This window comes from Anser anser (assembly GCF_964211835.1).
Source record: "Anser anser genome assembly, chromosome: Z".
Classification (NCBI taxonomy): Eukaryota; Metazoa; Chordata; class Aves; order Anseriformes; family Anatidae; genus Anser; species Anser anser.
Window position 1 is genome coordinate 28069930 of NC_139723.1, and position 21076 is coordinate 28091005.

At 35.4% G+C, this 21076-nt stretch overlaps 1 protein-coding gene across 8 annotated transcripts in view; it reads left to right on the forward strand.

Moving 5' to 3' along the window:
• FER (FER tyrosine kinase) overlaps positions 1–21076 on the forward strand; it is a 201359-nt gene that overhangs the window by 130941 nt on the left and 49342 nt on the right. For 6 of the 8 annotated variants that reach the window (XR_014576434.1, XM_083816304.1, XM_083816300.1 and 3 more), the window contains one exon: positions 15310–15433. Coding sequence is in view for 7 of the 8 variants with exons in the window: in XM_083816304.1 (XP_083672430.1) it covers positions 15310–15433 (124 nt within the window). In the remaining variant the exon portion in view is untranslated. Of the gene's footprint in view, positions 1–461; positions 542–3741; positions 3894–15309; positions 15434–21076 lie in introns of those variants that run through there. The other 2 variants (XM_083816307.1, XM_083816308.1) reach the window with 2 other exon arrangements.

Genomic DNA, 21076 nt, shown 5'->3' on the forward strand with positions numbered 1-21076 from the left:
CTGTGGGTGTTTAAGGGAAGGTTGGACGTGGTGCTTAGGGACATGGTTTAGTGGGTGACATTGGTGGTAGGGGGATGGTTGGACCAGGTGATCGTGGAGGTCTTTTCCAACCTTAATGATTCTGTGATTCTATGAAATTGACAGAGTCCAATAATCTGATAAAAGACAGTTTTTTTCTGAAGACTCAGAGAACATAACAAATATTTTAGACAGTTGTAAAACACGTATGTGTTAATAAAATGTTCACCCTCACCATCACAAGATTCCTTTTTACTCTTTAAACAACCTATATTGAGCAACATGCATTTTAATATAGGTGAAAAATACTGGAATATTTTTAAAAGAGATGTGTTCTCCTGTATTCTGGATAAGCAGCTGGCACCAATCTAGAAGTAAAGAATTGTAATAGTTTCCCTGAAAACAAAAGAGGATATTCTGCAATTGGTTTCTTATTCCTTTAGACACACATACCACAGATGAAAATCTCAGTAGGTTGTGGTGGTTACCTACTGACAGAAACCCCTGATCAGTATTCTGAAGAGCATTATTTGGGAGGTATGTGCTTCTAGCTTGTGTAGGAAAGTACTTATTTGTTATATAACTTAAATTTATTATTGCTCTCTGTTAGCTATTCTTCTAATTGATAAAAACTTGGACTATTGAAATAGAGTCACTGCAACCTTGAGATTTTTTCTTATAAACATTTTATATATTTGTACAGAGATCTATAGAAAAATCTTAATTTACAGGCCTAAATTATGCTAGGTAGCTGCTGTGAAAAAGGAATTTAGCAAAGCAGATGGTTTTAAAATGTTGATTTGTGACTGCATAATGGATAAAGTTGTAATAACATTTAAAACAATTGCAAATAATTAATTTATACTTTTCTACCTAAATGACATTGAAATATTAACTGAAAAAAACAAAGAGCTGTCCAGATCAGTTCAAAAGCACAATGCTGAAGTTGCTATGTGGCTTTTAGACTATCACGTAATAAAAACTAACCTAAATTTTACAGTAATGTATTTTTTTCTGTGATTTTTTTTTTTTTAGTGGACAACTGGGAAAACCCTATTAGGACATGATGTTTGCATTACAACATCACGTTAATGGAAATCTTGTTTTAGAGATTTCTCCTTGTTTGGTGTTTTTGACTCTTTCTCTATGACTTATGAATTATCAGATTGCACATATTAAGACTTATAAAGAAAATTTGAGTAGAGCAATACTCATGCATTGGTATGTTGTGTTCCTAATGGAAGCTAGATTTTCATTTTTCTTTTGTTATGTGCATACCTTTGCTCATGATTGTTGATTTCATATTGCTAGCTTCTGCTCTTCACATTCCATTAGGGCTCTCACTTTAGGACGTGCTTGGTCAATGCATGTGTGCATGCCCATCAAGTCCTCTGCGCTTATGCATTAAGGCAGGTGTGCTGCCTTCTAGACACAAAGACTCAGTTAATCCCAGGTCCCTTGGCATGTGATGTCTTCACCCAGAGAAGCACATGGTATGGGATCCAGAATCAGTGTATTTTTTTTATAGACTTCTCGGCATAGTAAGCCACACAAATCTAATTTGTTGACAGTTTGCTGATCGTCTGCATAGCACATGCACAGTGAATGGGATGCATGCAGCAGAGGACTGTTTTTTAACAGCAGGCAGATAAGGGGCCTGTAAGCTTGATTTATGACATCAAACTTCATATGGAAACAATACAGTGAGCAAAGTCTGGCCCTACTGATTCTGACTCCATTGAGGTTACCCCCAGAAAAACACAAACACAGTATTTTGAAAGCAATTTTCTTCTTCTAAGTCTCCAATGTCCAAGGGCAGGTTTCAAATGCCATATTAGAATATAGCTAATGAGAACTCCATGTCTAAAAGTCATGTATTATTTTACAATACAGTGAAATAAATCTTATTGTAATTGCAATATCAGGCAATGAATTTTAAATTCTGCATTGAAGGAATGGAAATGAAGTAGATTGGCTCCAGGAGAAGCTGAGCGCAACTCTCAAGTTGCTGCATACCACCGAAGTTTTCATACCTTTCAAAAATTGTGGTTAGAGTGACTATTGGACTATTAGAACTTAGTATTATGAGAAACTGGTAATCATACAGATTACAAAAAGGTATTTTCTTTGCAATGTTCTTTCTTTTTTCTTTCTTCTTCTTACAACTGTGTAATGAAATGTCAGATAAGTAAGCTTAATAAGGTTTGATGCCAAGTTGGATTTTTTTCTGATATTTTCTGAGCTAAAAATACAAATACTAAAGTATTAAATAATTTAATACAGTAATTTTCTAGTAATCTTCAGTGGTTTATTTTAAGTGCTCTGTTTAGCCTAAGAAAAAAAGGTGAAGTAAAATGAGAGTTGCTAATGAATTACAGAAGAAATCCCATATGTTGCGATTTGCCAAACACTTGATATTAATATTGAGCCTCAAGTTTGCACCTTTATATGTATTTGACGACTTCATCTGAATGAAAAGTAATGCTGTAAAGGTGGGATGCTGGTCTTATAATTGTTCAGGGAGAGTTGCTGCATATTTGAGACTCTGCAAATACACTCTCTACACTTCTTGCCTTCATTGCAAGAATTTCCTAATGTAGATAAGGCTTCGTCAGAAATGGTTTCCAATATGAGGAGCAGCAGAATTTTATGTAAAAACATGATTTATAGTATTATATAAAAAGCACATAAATTCTCTGAGATGCCACATCAATCTATAAAATTGAACATTTTAATCTTATTTCACAGGTTAATTTATTCTTTTTTCTTTTCTCTATGTCTGTTTTCACAGTGGTTTTGGTTTTGTTGTTTTTTTGTTGTGTTCTTTATCCTGCATTGTTGACCTGAAAACTACAGAAAGAGTAGTAATAATGAGGAGCTGCTTTGATATTCAGAAGAGGAAAAGAACAATTTGCCAGAGTCAGTGAAAGGCCACATAGGGCATAAGGAGTTTTCATAACAGCTCATTTTTAGCAAATTTACATGATGATCAGAGAGACTGCTTGGAATACTGCTGGTATTATCTGTAAATTGGCTAGAGTCCAGACATACAACCTGAGACAAAGAAATCCAGGATTTTGCTGGGGTGTAAAAATGATTACCATGAAAATGATAAAGGAAATGATGAATGAAAATAATGAAGGGATTGAAAAATATGCTTCCTGTTCTTTGCTTCTTTCCAAGTGAACCCAGCATCTTTTCATTGGAAAAAACGTGAAAAGAAGAAACTAGAGTACCTTTCCCTTTTACCCTTCTTTAGTATTATTATCCTGGTCCCAACTTTACTCTTGCTCATCATGAATCTTATGGTATTTTTGCTTTGATAATAAAGGATTTCAATTCACCAGAACACTCAGGATCACTTAACTCCGTTTTTTTTTTGCTCTTAATATATCAAGCAATCAAAATCGAATTGCAAAACTCCCTTTAAACTGCAAATGCTTTTTCTCTTCCTATGTTTAGGGGAAAACCAAATCAAAATCAAATGTAATTTGTAAGATGCAAAAAACAATACCAGGTCACAGAATTCTTTCTTCTCCTACTTTATGTTCATTTCAGTTGGCTTGTATTTTAGTTTGCCCTAAGAAAATAATTTATTTTAGAGGTAAGAACTTTGCATGTTTGTGAATGTTTGTTTGTGCATGTTTGTTATACAGTGAGGGATTTGGAGATAGTTGTATAATCTTGTGGTACAGTTAACACTTCATGCAAATATTTCAACAGTTTATCTTACAGAACCTTCAAAGGTTCAGCAAAGAGAGTCTGCGCAGGCTGTTAAGATAAGCACCATCATCACACCTGCACCCTCTCTCTCTGGAAGGATATACTCAATTGACAGCAGATGGCAAACATTTTTGTAAGTTCCAGCTGTTGATTCAAGGTGATAGAAGGAAATTTGTTGTCACATTTTTCCTTTTAGCTGTTGTTCTGTTTAATCACCAGCTTATAGCTTGCATTCTGTTTCAAGCTTCTATATAGTTAAACATTTTTATAATTGACAGAGTTAAAATTACATTCCCAGATATATTTTAAAGCTCTTTTTTTTTTTTTTTTTCCTCCCCCCAAAGTCAGGCATTCAAAAAAAGACAATTTAAGAAGCTGGCTTGTCTGTTGAGTGTTAATTTAGCTTCCCCTTGCATACATATTACGATACAGACTTTAATAACTAGATTTCCTCTCTGCAGCAGATCCTAACCTCACAGAGTTCTGAACAATTTTGCAGGAGTTGTTTCTATTCGCCAAGTCTGTCCTACAGCAGTAGGCCTTGTTTAATCTATTGTATCAGTGATCTGCTTTTAGTGTGATGTGGGATTACTCTGCTTCCCCTCCTCCAGAGGGCATTTCTGGATGTTTTTCACTCTAGTACTAAGTGCATTGCAAACATTTCTCTGGGACAGTAGCTTGCTTTCCTGATGCATCCAAAGAATTACTTCTGATAGCAGATACATGGTTCAGAAAAACAGTAACCCCACAACTTAATTGCATACAGAGTTCGTGTTCCTTGTTTTATTTAGGCTCATGCTTACTTATATTGGAGTAGATCCACTGAACACTTGCAGCTGGAAAAAAGTTGAGATATAAAAACATTCAGTAATCTGATAGTATGAGAAGGTTGTCTGAATTAGTCATTAACTTCAGGTTTCAGTTGTGTTTGTTCAGCTTGTATCTAGACATACATAACTAGCTCTCAAGGTGAAGTTCAGCAAGGTCATAACATCCATCTTTGCAACTGGATAAGGTAACCTGTTCAGATTTGGACTGAATCATATGGGATGCAAATTACACATGCCATTGATGCAGAAACAATTCTGAGGTGACAGGTTTTATTAGCTCAGGTGCAGCACTGCATGATTTCAGCGATGCTGGCTCCCAGGTACGTTCAGAAAGAGCAGAGCCATTTCTGTAATGCCTGTAACAGGATCTGATAAGCCATTACTAACTCAAGCTTTGGGGTTACCTCTGTACCCTGTTCATGCTGTCCTGTCTGCAGTTGGCTGTGGTCCATCTTGGTTTACTCTTCTGAAATTAAGGTGACTCCATTGCTATTTTCTCTGTGTTACAGCACTTTTACTTCCACGGGGCATGTTAGGTCAGAAGCATTTGCAAATAAAGCCCGGTGTTCTGCCTGGCCTAGCAGGTCCTCTTTTTGGCCTTTGTTGGAAATGAGGGCTATATGGCATAAGGTGGAGAAATGCCTACAAATCAGTACAACTGGTGCTGAAGTGAAGCTGATACAAGCTACTAAACTAACCCGACTTTTGAGGAATTTCTCATACTTTCTGTATGTAGTGGTATTTTAGGGTATAGCACCAAATCACAGCCAGCTCCAGGCATTCCTGTTAGCTGCACTGAAGCTAACAGGCCAGTTTGGAACCAAAGTGTCAGTGCTGAAACTGAGGTATATATAATTTATTTGTTGACGTGGTGAATAATATTCAGATGACCTGAGCTCTTCTGCTAGTTGGACTGTCTAAATAAACTGTCATTTGAATGAATGAGGCCTGACTGTATCTAAGAGTAACCGAAGTACGTGTACACTATAGCTTTCCTGAGGATAAAGGTTAGCCCAGCTCTCTCTGATGTGCAGCTGATTACGTTCAAAGGCCTGGAATACTGATTGGGGCTGAAAATACTGCTAACTTTCATGTTATGTGACTCAGTTGCTGTGTTTTCTGCTTTGTATATTTTTTGTCCATTTTGTGTTTCTGGAAGCAGTGAGATCTGTATAGAGATCATTCTACTTTTTTCCAATTGCTTCTGTTTAGGGACCCCTTAAATGTTTACTATCTGGCTCATGGTTGTATTGTGCACCCTTAGTAGCAGCCTCTTGCCAGCAAACTTCAGTTCTGTGTCCTGTCTTGCAGTCACATCCTGAATCTTTTCTGTGCAGTGTGTCAAGAATCAATACAACAGAAAAAATAGTTGGTCAAATTCTAGAGAAATTCGAATTGCAGATAAGCTGCAGATTTTTAACAGTGATAGTGACTGGCTTTTTTTTTTCCATTCAAGTCCTGTTTTTTTCTCTGGAAAATACACTTTAGTCAAATAAGCTAGTTGGCTGAATACCTAGTTGTTGCTAAACTCATCTTTTGTCTACCCTGCAGATATTCTTCGTGCAAATATGACCTCTATCTCTTTTTCTTTTTTCTCCCTCTCTCTAACTTTATCCTTTCCTCTTGCAATCCATTATGTTTCTGGCTTGTTTTTATTTGTCTCTACTCCTCTGCAACCTGCCTTGCTTCTGCCTCTGCCACTTTCACTTTTGTTGGGCACGTCACCCTGCGAACCAGAACATACACACACACATGACTTCCTTTTCTCTGTGTATGTCCAGCTTCGTCCAGCTCTCTTGCAACACACAGACACGCATAGAGACCCCATTTCTTCTTCCTCCTTTCTCCTTTTATTAGCCTTGTACATTCATATGTGGCTCTGCCTTCCTCCTACTTCCTGCGTGGTTTCCAGCTGTATAGATACTAAGAGTACAGGGAGAACAGTCAAACATCTTTGCTGGGCAATTAAGTGGTGGTCATTAAAAATTCCTTTCAGCTCAGAGCTCATCTGTCTGATTAAATAAGACCAAAGTCCCACTATACAATCATCTTTTATTGCAACATTTGAGACTAGAGTTTGATTTTTATCTTTTCAAGTATTTTAGGCTTTGATGATTCTCTATTTTGTTTCAAGGCTGTACAAAAATAAATGAAAATTTCATCCATTTAACAAGTAGACAAGAGAAATAGACAATCTGTTTGAAATCTCAAGTCAACTAAACATAAAAATTCAGCGTTTTGATAGCTGCAAGAAATTCTCTCTGCATCTTGTCTTTTCAGTTTTGTTAGTATATCTTCACACTATTACTTTTTGTTTTACCTAGAACGACTTTTAAGAATGTTTATTATTTTAATGTATCTTCATTTAGAAAAAAAAATGTTCCTTGTTTTTCTTTAAAAAATTGTTCTTCATGTACGTTCTGTTTCTTGTAGTTTCTCACTGCTTTCTAATTTAGAATCCTCTTCAAGGATATTGCTTATTGTTTTGTAAGCATAGTCCAGTTACTGAATAGAAGACTTCCTGGGGGAAGATGATTTTCCTTTTGCTTAGTTTCTGAAGCATGTTGCATGTACCTCCACTCGTAGTCCTGTATCGTTGTTGCCACAACACCAAACCGTAGTGTCCAGGTAGTCTGAGTAGGATTATTTCATGCAGCACAGGGGACAGGGAGTGCTGGCTATTGATACCTTGCTGTGATTTCTGGCTTCCTCTTTGGAAGGTGGTGACAGGCTGATTTAGGGAATAAGGAGACCTTTCGGAATATGTAGTTACTGTGGCACGGTCATTGGCTTCACACTCCAGTTATTTGATCTACCTGAAATCAAAGGCAAGGTTGTTGGTCATTGTTAATATTTTCCTCATTTTGAGAATATTACAGCAATAGTCCATCATCTTGTTAAATGGAAATAATGTGCTGTAACATTTTTTGTCATCTTCAGTTTATCTGAGTGCAGATTTTGTACTAATGAATTGTCTGCATTGTGGTCTCATCACAGATCTTCTGCTAACAAGTTATCTGCACTGAGGTTCTGGTGCAAGCAACATCTCCATGTTTACCTCTGTATTGCTTCCTATGGTGTCCTTGGCTGTCAATGCATGCCATTCTTTTAACTCTTGATCTCTTCTTGCATTTTTGCTTTCACGTTATGTGCATTTCCATTCATACTTCGTTACTACCAATGTTAACATTACTATTGTAAAACTGGTGCATGATTGCAGCGACTTTTATTTGGTTTGCTTAACAGGAAAAATGAAGTTTTAACTGGATTTTGCAATGCTGCTCTTCAGGTAGTTAAAAAAACTCAGGTTTATTTACAATTTCTGTTACTTAGTTACATTAAAAAAATAAAAAGGAGGTGTGGGTGAAAATACTTCATTACACATAAATGATCAATTAGTTGAAAATTGAAGTTACACTGTTTTAAGGAAAGCGAGTACTTCATGTCTAAACACATTTTTAATAGTTTGTCAAATTGCTGCTTAATTCCTTCAAAAACTGTTTTAGAATTGCTACAGATACGTTTAATATTCAAAATTCATAGTTTTAAATAGCAGTGTTTAAGTGTGTTTTTTGATAATGCACATGAACAATAAAGAAAGTGTACATGCATTCTTTAGATAGAAGGCTGATGATACGAATCCTCAAATTTATAAATACAGGTGCACATAAAACATTTCAATAGTATTATTATAGCTTATAAAACAGTTATGTATATTGAGTCATGGGGCTCCTCTGTGTTAGGTGACTGTTCAGTGATATGGCCAGAAGCACGCTGTGTCTTTATGTTTACATATACAGTTTATGTATTTTAAACTGTAGTTTATGTATTTTAAACTGTAATACAGTTTATGTATTTTACTGTGTGTTTGTCTGCAAAATATAAGTGGACTGTTTAAACAAACTGCCACTAAATAAGACTATTTAACAAAGGGAACTCCCGCTCTGTTAAACCTTACATGTAAATAATAACATACATAATTTAATAATATTCTTAATAGTTTCTTCTATGTTACTATATGTAAGAATACTGCTTTAATTATTGTTTGTAGCATTATTAGATCTATGTAATACTGTACATAGATATAATATATACATTACTTATATCTAGATATTGATATAAATGAGTAAAGTGGCAGATTTCCCAACATAATTTCAAAACTTTATTTTAATGATGTTCAGTATCAATATGGGTTATGAGAAGAATGCCAAGAGTGCCTAGAAACAAGTAAGTAGGTACCCTTTGGGGCACCAACTAAGGAAAACACTAAATTATGTACTCAGAATAAATCATAAATGCCATTGAAGTCAGAGATTGCCACAGCTAAAGATTTTGTAAATAGATTTAACGTATTTCATTGCTGTTTCTTGGGTTTTGGTTTCTTCTCATTGATCACAAATAAGTTTTTTCTCTTTCAGAATTGCAACTTACTTTTGCATGCCCTGTTAATTGAACTGTTATATTGCCAGAATATACTATATAAACTACAACATAAAGTTTATGCTATAAGGTATGGCCAACTGCAGGAGATGTTGATATGTGGCATTTTCATTCTCTTAAAATTTCTGCATATAATGAGAAATATTTCACATTCACACATGAAAGGCTGTTTCTGATGAATCCAATTATAGCAGGCTGCCCTAGTAGAATCATAATGCTTCCTGCTTATGCACTACATATTGTCATTTACTTAATAAAATAATTCTGTTGTATTAGGCAGACACTCCAGTCCTGTTATTTATTCCCCTATAAACCCCAAACTGATAGTTGATTTCTGCTTGGTGGTAATGCTGTAATGGTCTAATTATATCAGTAGCACTTGCAGTAGTTGGAGCAGACCTCATTTCATGGTAGTGTTGTGTGCCATTAACTGGAATAACAGGTAACTGTGTAGAATACAATGGAAATTATGCATGTAGGAGAAAGCATTGCTTACTATTATGTAGCCATCTAGTTTTGTTTCAGTTGTTTGATAGTCTAATTGGTCTGTTAATTTAATTTTTGTCAACAGTTATTATATTGGAGATTATGTTCTGACAGTATGTGCTGCAAATAGTAAATTAGGGTATTTTATATTAAAATTTGTTTTAAGAAGTGCATAAAGATATTACATAGCTACACCGAAGGGTTTGTAGTGAAATCCTCTTTGCTCAGCTTTGAAGGTATTCGTGGGGATGCTTGCCCGTGAAGATGAGTAGCTGGAACATTGGTAACAGTAGACTGTACAATTCAGAATTTACTAGTTAGTTAAAGGACAGACAGTGGTGTAACAATGATGAGGATTATCAGATTTAACCTAAAACAACATAATATATCTTGTACAGGATGAGATGCATATCACTTTCTATTGTGTCTGCAGCTAAGAGCACTTTCAAATCAGTATTGAACAGAATATTTAAAAGACAATTTCATCACCTCTGTTCAAGGCAGATAGCAGAAAACAGAACTAGTAACAAAAACATACCCTTCCTGACGTTTTTCACTATTGTGACTGTAGACAGATTGGGATAATTTTATTAAAAGTGGGTTTTGATGGTAGGCATAAAATGCACTGTATACAGCTTGAGGTATATACTATGCTGATTTTGTTCAAAACTCTACAGATTCATACAGTACATGCCAAACATTGAAGATCAGCAAATCTTAATCACTTGCTGATGGCATAAATATACATTCATAGCATGGGAAGTTACGGGCTCGTACTCTGCCCTTTAACACATTCTGATACAAGAAACTGAGCACCTTTCAGTCCTCTTCGAACATGAAAATTCGGATCTTAGTCTGATTGCCTGAGTGTATTAGAAATGAATTTATAACCTGTGTTATTGCTAAACTTTGGAATGTAGATGGTTAACTTTTTAACCTCATTGTCACTTGTTATTTGATGAAGTTCTTACTGTTGATTGTGGAGAGTGATAACTCCTTTCTACAAGGGATTTATATGAATTTTGAGGAGAAGTGATCTTTAAAATAATTATTTCACGTATTTAATCTTTCATCTCCCATGTTTTGATTATGTTTTTGCCACTGTTGTTTTTTTTGTTGTTTGTTTGTTTGTTTTTTCCCATGCTTTGGCCATTTGATCTGAACCCCAGTTAAGCTGAGTTTACATTCTTCTTGGACAAAGAGAGTTTTGGTTTAAGTAGTCTCTGTGTCCTGTGTGTCAAATCAAGAAAGATAAATTATTTCTTAATGATATTCTAATGTAAAGAAAAAATTTGGTATACTAGTGTCTGGGCTTTACAGTGATGTTGAAGGAAGAGCTTCTATGTGGCAGAGCTGCTGTTTTATCCTTGGTATTTCATGGAAACTTGGGGTTGTTTATTAAAGGGAATTCTGTGTCAAAGGTAGGATCTCACATTAAGGATGTGAGATAGAGCATCCTGAGGCTTGTCAGCTGGATCCACTTCAGGAGGATGAGTTACAAGGATTGTCTTTGCTTCCCTTCTCTTTATCGGTCCCCCAGCACGGGGGAAGAGGCTTGCAAGGCAGTTAACTGCTTTAATGGCCTGGAGCCTGGTCCTTACAGGTCCCTGAGGGGGTCTGTGTCTCATGCGAACAACATTCAAACATCCTTCAGCATGTGGAGGATGTGCACTTATGTGATGGGAATGCAAAAAAGATTGGGAATAAATACATCATGTCCTGCCATTTCGTGGGATGTTCTTGCATGTCTGGATGCACAGCAGGCTACGCAAGCCAATCTTTGGCACTTGATTTGTTGCACATGCTGTCACATGATAAATATTTTTGCTGAGATGCATTGGCAAACAAGCATTCTGAGCCCTCACAGCAGGAATCAGTAAGAAGAAGAAAAAGAGGTAGTAAAAATCACTATAAGTTAAGTAATTACTTGTCTTAAAAAAACACTAGTGACTAGAATCAGTAGTTGTTGTCTTTTCAATGCAGATTTTTAGTCAGTCATCTTTCATACTGAATGCTCTGTTAATTATTATGCAGCTAATTTGTACAGAAATTTTCAATTACAGTGTGATAAGTTTGATTGGAGAGTTTTATTCCAAAAGATGTTACGTCTTTTTTAAAATGACTTTAACTGGATGATTTGTTGTTATTCAAGTTCTGTTGAGAGTGATGTATCTGGAAGAATGCTTACTTTCCTTGCGGCTTCTACTTTTGCCCATGATTCTTTCCATACCTCTATATCTTCATTCTCTTTACCTGTGAATTTCCAAGTGCCAAGGAAGGTCCAGAAAAAAAAAAAAAGAAACATGTAAGAATGAAAATTCTCAAAATCATTGTCATGTATCAGAGCATATATAATCTTGCATCTTGGTGGATTCTATTTCTATTTGTAAGCCTATTAGAACTAAGGGATAACTAATGGTTTTGGTTTTCACCAGTATTTAACAATATTAATATTTATTGTCAAGGAAGGGAGTTTAGAAATAACAGTTTTGCTTGGAAAAAGAATTCTACTCTCGCTGCAAAGATTTTAACCTCACTCCTTTGATTATTTACAATTAATATTCAGACTCACATTGATGTTGTTCTAGCATTTCTTATAAATAGACCTTCCCTATTTAGGACTTGTTTCTTCATTTTTAATATGGCTGTGTGCAATGGCATCTTTTCTTTTAGTATATCGAACAGAGCTTATCTGTCTTCTCAGTTCTTCCTGCAGCAAGATGCTGGAAATTCTCAGTTTTCAAAATAGGAATATTGTTTGATTGAGGGTAATTGTTTTTAGGGCGGCCTTGTGTACTTTTTCTGTAAGGATCCTTGATGTACTGTTCTCATTGAAGTAATGCCACAAGTTGTCAAGACTGGAAAAATTTCACATTCATAAAGGCATATAATCATGCTTGTTAATTAAAAATGATTCCTATGTACAGAGCAGTGACTGCTCAGTATATAAACAAAATAATTTTCATCAGCTCTGAAGGTAATATTGCTTGGTTGTATGTGTTTGGTTTTCAGGGAGCAGAAGGAAATTGCTTAAAAATGATTTTAGCTGTCTTCTATAACCAGAATATTTCTGTGTGCACATGTAAGAAATGACAGATGCTTCAATGGAGTTTTTATCTTTGCTATCTCTGGCAATATCTACTTTTTGCTAGCTAGCAGACTATGTCAGTAACCTCTAAGATTAAAGAAAGGGTGATTGTTGCTCACTTCAGTTTGCAGTAGTATTCTGTTCTTTTAAGATTTCATTAGAATTTAAAATTCAGTATTCTAAGATGGATCCTTTCAGACTGTGGAGGTGTAATATATGCAATGATCTCTTATAAAACAGAGGTCATTCGAAATTGGCTAAATCCAATTGACTCTGAAGAGTCAAGGGCATCCAGTCAGCTATTCACTTTCCATCTGTGGATTATCCAGCCTCTGAGGAGGGGATGTCGTGGGCTCCATGTGTGCCAGCAGCACTGGTAGTGCTATCAGGATGCAATATTTGCTTACTCACATGAGACATGCTGGTTGGCCCAACATGAGCAGTGTAAAAAAGATTGCTCACCTTTGCTATCATCCTTGTGCATTAACAAAGCGTTCTGGCAGTCTGTTTTTAAATACTTAGATGACCCATGGTTTGGGATTATGCGAATTGTATGAACCTTTTATTACTCTTGAAAATTTGTAATAGACTGTATATGCTTTAAACGGACTGAGTTTAGCTGTTACACGTGTTCCTTTTTTAAAATTACCCGAAATTTTTCACTGAAGAAAGAATGTATCAGGTAGCATTATTCACATGTTTAATTGGAATTGGGGTAGTAAGAAAATTGAAGGCCAGTAACGAGAGGTCTACCCCAGGGGTCAGTGCTGTTTAACACCTTCATTAATGAGCTGGATGATGGGGCAGAGCGCACCCTCAGCACACTTGCAGGTGACACAAAACTGGGAGGAGTGGTGGACGCCCTCTGAACACCAGGAGTGCTGCTTTGCTGTGCGGGTGACTGAGCACTGGCACAGGCTGCCCACAGAGGCTGTGGGGTCTTCCTCTTTGGGGATCTCCAAAAGCCGCCTGGACATGGTGCTAGGCACCCTGCTCTGGGTGGCCCTGCCTGAGCAGGGGGCTTGGACCAGGTGACATCCAGAGGTCCCTGCCAGCCTCAACCGTTCTGTGTTTGTGTGAAAACAGTGTTTTCAGCTTTCCTGTAGTGTTACTGTGTTCACAAGCAAAATGGAAGCAGTGTTTTCTATCTATAGTTTATCCGGTGTTTGTTTTCTGGGAGTTTTCATTAAGACAACCTATCAAGCCATCATCTTCAGATCCTTCGTACTAAAAGAAAGCTGATCCCAGGGCAAATGAGTAAGTGAAGGGTATTGCACTTGATAGTTAAGGTACTAAGTCATTTTATTGTTGCTGCAAGTTAATATTTGAAAGTCCTTAGAATCATAGAATCTCTAGAATCATTTAGGTTGGAAAAGACCTCTAAGATCATCTAGTACAACCTTTTGGAGTTAGGCTTTTTAACAGTAGACTCTTCTCTTTAACAATCTCTTATTTCTTACAGTATGAAATATAAATGGCTTCCAAAGAAAATTCCACATGAAACTTTTTAATATAAGTCTTTTTACATTCATTGCTAAGAAAGGCAGTTTATGAAATCGTGTCACAGTGCATTACTTGCAGGAGAGAATTGCTGTAGTCAGTTCAGTCCAATGTGAAAAGAAATGAAGACTAGAGCAACAGCCAGCTACGTATTAGCAAATAAATACTGTGACATGTAAAGCTCCACTATGATTTTTAGGCTTTGTCTGGAACAATGAAGTATATTTTAGAATAAATCTCTAATAGAAATATGTCAATCTGAGCATGACTTTGCAGTGTTTATATAATGCCTCCACTACTTACCTTTCTCTTAAATCAGGTTTTCAGTAACTTTTTCTTGCAAATACAAATTCCCTTTCAGGAATCCTTCCTGCTGACAACTTCCCCTCCCCAGACAAGACAGCAGCAAATTAGATCCTCAAAAATGGTAGACTGTGAAGTCACAGTAATATTAGTTTGCCTCTAATTGCCAGCAACAAATAGGCAGTTAACATTGCCCAAGAAATAAAACACTTTGTTACCCTTCAGTGGCTTCAGAGTAGTTTGAGAAACATCACTGCAGATGATCAATTAAAAATTGATTAGGACATTAGGAAAAATGTCTTTACCATGAGGGTAGTCAAACACTGGAACAGGCTTCCTAGGGGGGTGGTCGATGACCCATGCCTGTCAGTATTCAAGAGGCATTTGGACAATGCCCTCATGAATATGCTTTTTGGTTAGCCGTGAAGTGGTCAGGCAGCTGGACTTCATCATCTTTGTAGATGCTTTACAATTGAACTAGTCTCTCCTCTGCTCTTCATTAATTTCTTGTACCTAACAGGAATCAATCATTTTATTAACAGTTTTAGTAAAGTCCAACAGCAATCATTCTGTGATGTGAGAACTATATTTATCACAAATGATCAATTGTTTTTGTCAACAAATTTTAATAGATGTCTATAGTTAACGTTACACTAGTAAAGATCTTGAGTATAACAAAAACACAGCTTTTGTTTGTTGTGCTGTGTGCAGTTTTCACTCCTAAGTGCCTTGTATTTAGGGGAAATAAGGAAAACTGCATCCTGGCAGGTGAATTCGTCCCTTTTCTTAGGCTAGCCTCAAACTGACGGATTGAGGAAAAGAGCTGATAGCTGCATTTTGTTTGGTCTCATTATAGTAATAAGAGATGAATTTGAGTATTCTATCTGTCAAGTCTCACTGTCCATCTGTCTCTTTTTCTAGGAGGTGATTTCCTGTCCTTTTTAAGAAAAAAGAAGGATGAACTGAAAACAAAACAGTTAGTGAAATTTTCATTAGATGCTGCTTCTGGTATGGCGTATCTCGAATCTAAAAATTGTATACACAGGTAAGGAAAGTACTTTTTCCTCACTGTTGTAATTTTGATAATTTGGAATGCTGGCAGATTAAGCGTATGTAGTGCTTAATAGCAGAAATGATCCCTACAATTAGAAAAAAAGGCTACCGATTTTCTGAATGGAGGTTATTGCTTATCTAATTCAAAGGTGTTCTGTTCATTTGGGTAAAACTAAGTGCTACATTGTTTGGTTTGTATGGTTTAGAGCTCTGAATATAGATTGATAATGTTTTTCACAACATGAGGAGCACAATTCATATGGTAACATTGAATCATGGCAAAAAGAAATCTGTGGAGCTTATATCCTCTCTGAAATGTACAGATATTTGCCAGACAACACAAAAGTTAAGGTATATTTACAGTGAATTTCAGAAAAATCCACTGGTATATCAGATGTTAAAGGGATTAAAACTGGAGTTCCACATATCAAATTATTATCAATTACCCAGAATGCTTTCCCCAAAATATGGAAGATGCTATTCTGATACTTTATTTCTGTTGGTAGCTTTCCTCTTCATATATATATACATATATATATATATATATATTTTTACCAATTTGGCTCTGGCCTGGAACTGCTTATTCTCAGTGCGTATCAAACAGAATATGTAAGCGTACATAGTCTTCACCTATTTTTCTCTCAAAATATCACAGTATATCCCTGCTACAGTGCTATGCCTGAAATACAAGACGTAAAAATGATGGTAGACCACTTTGTATGGTATAGAGAACAAATTTTAATTTGTAATGTTGATAATTTCCACTTTGCTTTGTGTAACATTTGTAGATAAACTCTGTGCCACTTAACATACATCATATTTGGCACAATTCTCATGAATGCTATTACTGGAGATGCAAATGGTGTTTCTCTTTGGTGTTTTCATTTATCTTAAAAAACATTCCACCAACCACAGCAAGCTCAAAACCTCTTCGCAAAATTTTGCAGTGGTATTGTATCATTGATGTATTTTTCACTCTTTTGGGGGCTTGAGTTGACCTAATCAAGCTTAAACAGAATTGTGATATTTTTTAATTCCTGTTTTTCCTTCTCTTCTATCCTTGATGTTATTTGTTTTTATGGTGTGTTTACAAAGATAATAATTAGGAATTCAGAAAATACATTTCAGAGAGCACATATATGTAGAAATGTCTTACAGTATGAAGGTTTCATTGTGATAACTTTAGAAAGCTGAATAGAAAGCTGATGTCGAGAATCTAAAATCAGGAAATAGCTGTAATCTAATCTGTTTTGCTAGTGCCTTAAACTTGCACACAGTCTAGGTTACACATACTATTGTACAAGTTGGGAAAAGATACTTTTCCCATTCCCTTTTTAACCTTCAAAATCTTCACAGAAATTGATTATTGTTATCACAGATTATAATGGAAGGTTATTGAAGAGAACTAGCAGTTTCCTTAAAGGCAGAAACAAAATTTTCAGTAGTAAACCTATCCTGCAAAAACTAGGGTTTCAAAATGCAGCCAAGGTGGCAAATAAACTCTTCAGAAACATTGTTTACTTTTATGAAACACTTAGGATAATAAATCAGAATATGCTTATCCAGTATTATTTTACAAGTCATATTTTCAGGGATCTTCAAGACTTTGTTCAGTATTATGTGGTTGGCCATAATATGTGCTTGTTTTATTTATGTTCGGAATTTGATAGATAAATATAATGGAAAAATTCTGAATCAGGACAACAACCAAGTTTAGTAATTTTAGTTGTAAGAAGCACCTCTGTGGTTTTGTTTGTTTGTTTTTGGTTTTGTTTTGTTTTTTGTTCTTTTCATGTGTGTTTGGGGAGTTTAAGCATTCATCCAAGATTTCTGAGCACCCTGATGGCTGGTTGGAGATGTATTTGTCAAAAATCCTATCTGCCACAGAAGCACAGGACATCTGTTACTTGCTGGATACTCATAGTCTATTGCACACTGGTGGACACAACGCTCTGGAGCTCTGTAGCAGATACACTAAATAAGGGAGCAACAGGCTAGCAGGTAGAAGTCCCACCGCATACATAGTGCTTTGTAAGCAAGCTCTTAGGTGTACAGGGCTCAGAACCCCACTGGAGTTTCAATCCCTTCATCAGTTGCATTGAAGGTGCAGCTATGTGATAGCATCATCTGTACCAGGAATATGGGAACCCTTGTTCCCTCCTCCTCTTTGGGTCAGGTAAGACCCAAAGGGACTATTTATGGGTAAATTTTATACTGAGGTCTTGTAGATCAGAATGGAACAATTTATAGTAGGAAGAAGATGCAGCATTATGAAAAAATAATACGAGGTTTTTTTAAACAACAATAAACTTGTTCTCTCTTGTCGGAAACGTCATTAACTAAAAGTGGTTCTCAGTTTAAAAAGAAATAAGAAAATTAAGTAGGGACAAAATGGAATATGCAGCAGAATATTTTTTATTTTGATTAAAAGTCAGAAGGCTGTGATTACTGTTACTTAAGAAGAATCTTAAATAATGTATCATTAGAAATGCTTTCCATTATGTAGGTTGCAGCAAAATGAAATTGTTTTCCTTCCATACTATTGATTTTCCACAATATTCTATTTGTTATTTTAAACATTTGCTCAGAACCCTTACTTATTTTTTCTTAGTAATGTAGGTGACCATTATTTAGTGCCGTGTTCATTTGACTTACTGTTAATGTCTGTGAAACTAAAGACAGCTCAGCAGCTTATTAAATGATTTTTAATGCCACTTTTTAGATATAGCTGGTCTATCTATACTTAGCCTGTGTATTTTAAATTTATGTCTAAATCTGTACTGGCTTTCTGAAATTACTATCCAAGTCACGCTTTGGCTTAGTCTTTCAGTAATTGGGCCAGTGCAACAACTAATCTGCCCTTTGATTTTTATTTTTATGTGTGCTGTGGTGTTTCAGTAAGTGTAGGTATAAAGTTTAAATTTGTCAGACTTCAAATGCATAATGCCTGTGAGGGATTATTTGATCTGCATTTTCATCTCCTCTAGAGTCCAGAAATCACTTGTTCTTTGCTCTCTCTTTGTTCTGATTAAAAAGCAGAAATGAGTGGGCTTATATTAAAAAAATAAATAAAAAAAAAAGGCATGAAAAGATTTTATTAAAAGAAATAAAAGAACAGTTGAACATACACAGAAGAATGCAGTTATTTCATCTCCATTTAATTAAAATGAGTTTAAAGAATTGTTTCCTGTTCTTCATTTTTACCTCATGCTATTGTTGAGATGGTTCAATTTTTTTCTGTTAATTAGAAACACATGATTAGGATGGAGATGTGATAACTTCAGTTGGTTCAATAAGCATTCATGAGTGATATTCTTTTCCAGAATTTGATTTGCATGTGTTGAATGAATTTGTCCTTAATTTATTTTTAGTTTCCATACCTATCCCGTGCAGCTACCTTGTTCAGCTAATATGAACATACTTGTTGTTTATTTCATTATCCTTCCCCTTACAACCATCATTTCTTACTGAAAATAATTCAAATTATGGTAAAACTCAATTTGAAAAATATTTTAATACCAAGAAAAGCAATTATGTTTTGGATTTCCTCAGTTTTATCATTTGATAGTGCAACCCTTCAAAATCAAAGAGACAGGTCTAGAAAATATTATTTCTGTGTGGAAAACAGTGTTGTAGCTTTATCTACAAGTAATACATATATGATTCTAATTCAAGCTAACAGAAATATTCTTTTTTTTTCAGTTAATTGTTGTGCTCCTTGATAGTTTCACTACTTCACTTGAGCAGTAGATTAGTTTTTCCTTCTTGAAGAGCTTTCACAAACAAGAACCAGTTTTTTTTAAAAATAATAGTTTGAACAAATTTCAAGATGCAGTATTGGGAGAGCTCTATATTAAAAGTTAGAATCTTAAAAGTGATTAGTTAATAAACATTCCAAATGACAGTTTTCTGCTATATTTATCAGCAGTAGCCATCATCTGTTCATCTACCAAATGTAGCATAAAGTTGGTATCAGGTTCAATTTACTTATTTTCAACATATGAGAAGATGTTGCCAAACAGCATTCAAGGCTTAGTCAAGTTTTCCTTTCAGTCAATGCAGTTAATGTTCTGGAAGTCTCCCATACTCTGAATTAAAGATGTGTTCACTGGTAAGACGATCATGTTCTGTGGTCCAATTCCTCTATGTTTATTCATGTCACTACTGCTTTTTTACCTTAATGCAAATACAGTATGATTTAATGCTGTTTTCTAGCAATTACAAATTCCACATTATATTAAAAGTGGCTGGTTTAGCTTCATACTATGAAATCCTGGCTCTGTGCTCTATGGATGTTAATTTCGGATTTCTGTAGTTTTGATCAGATTTAGGTGGTTTATATTAATTACATTAAATTACTAGGAAAATACTTTTTTCACTATTACTATCTAGTTTGCAAGATATACTCTGTTCCCAGACAGAACTTTTTTTTTTTTTTCCCCACTTCAGCCTGCTAACTGCTAAGGTAAAGAATTTTGGAAAGATGCATCAGAACTCTTTCCTAACCAGGAATTCCATAGGAGCTATTCTGAATAATTCAGTTAGTCTTTCCTTTCCAATGAATCTTTTATTTCTTTCTGGGACAGTAGCCCAGCTACACAGAAAGGAAGAAAAGTGATCCTATTTGGTTTAGTGTAGGTGCCATTCAGCTTAGTGTATCAGTAGTAATTTAAGTCTCCTTGGAAGCAGGAGGGAGATGGTTTATCTCAGAAGTTGAACAGGTCTCCTTCCTAAGGGGTGGGGAGAATAACCTGCTTCCTTGAATTCTGTACCCACATCCTGTGGAAGACAGGAGCCAAATACACGTCTATACCTCCTTTCGTCTTTCTCGAAGCAATTCTGTGCTCAGAAGAATGTCTCTCTCCATTTTGAAATGCCTTATTCTCCTTGAGCACGTGTTTCCTTGAATACTGCATTTCGTCCTGGGGCACAAAGAGCTTAAAAGTTGGTATTGAATACCTAAGATCTTTGCTGTAATTTCTGTAATTTTCTGTGCCGATGATAACTTTTGAAGAAAGACTATGTTTCTGTGGAATGAATTTGCCTTTCTATCAACTAGATGGGCTCATAAAGGTTTATTGTGCAAGCAGTAATTTCTTATAAGATGATATCCACTCCCATAATTCATGAAATTCCCTGGTGAAGTATTAAAGACTTCATAAAAGAAGACATTAGTGAAAGAAATATTATACTTGTGACCTTATTGATATTTTTTCCTTGGGAGGGGTATTATGCAAACTTAAATTGCAGATGTTCAGAAGATGTGTTAGTCTTCTTTGTCTGTGTACTGCCATTTAAAGTCATTGTCATTATTCATTAGTTTTTTATGATTCATTCAGAACAGCATGTATGAAATTGTGGTAGTGCAAAATACTACTTCTGTATCTTTCTTTTGAGGATAGAAAATATTTAATCATTTATTACTGCATCAAAAAAATCTGTTTGTGGTTAATAATAATAGTTGATCATGCTTCAACAAAGTGAAGCCTTTCAGGGAATTATTATAAGTGGTACAGTTGAAACAGCACATAAATGTAATGAATAATCGTAATTTTAAACCTTATTTATAAGATTATGTCTCTGTTTCATATAAAACCCTATTTTTTACAGTATGGATATTAGAAATCATTTCCAT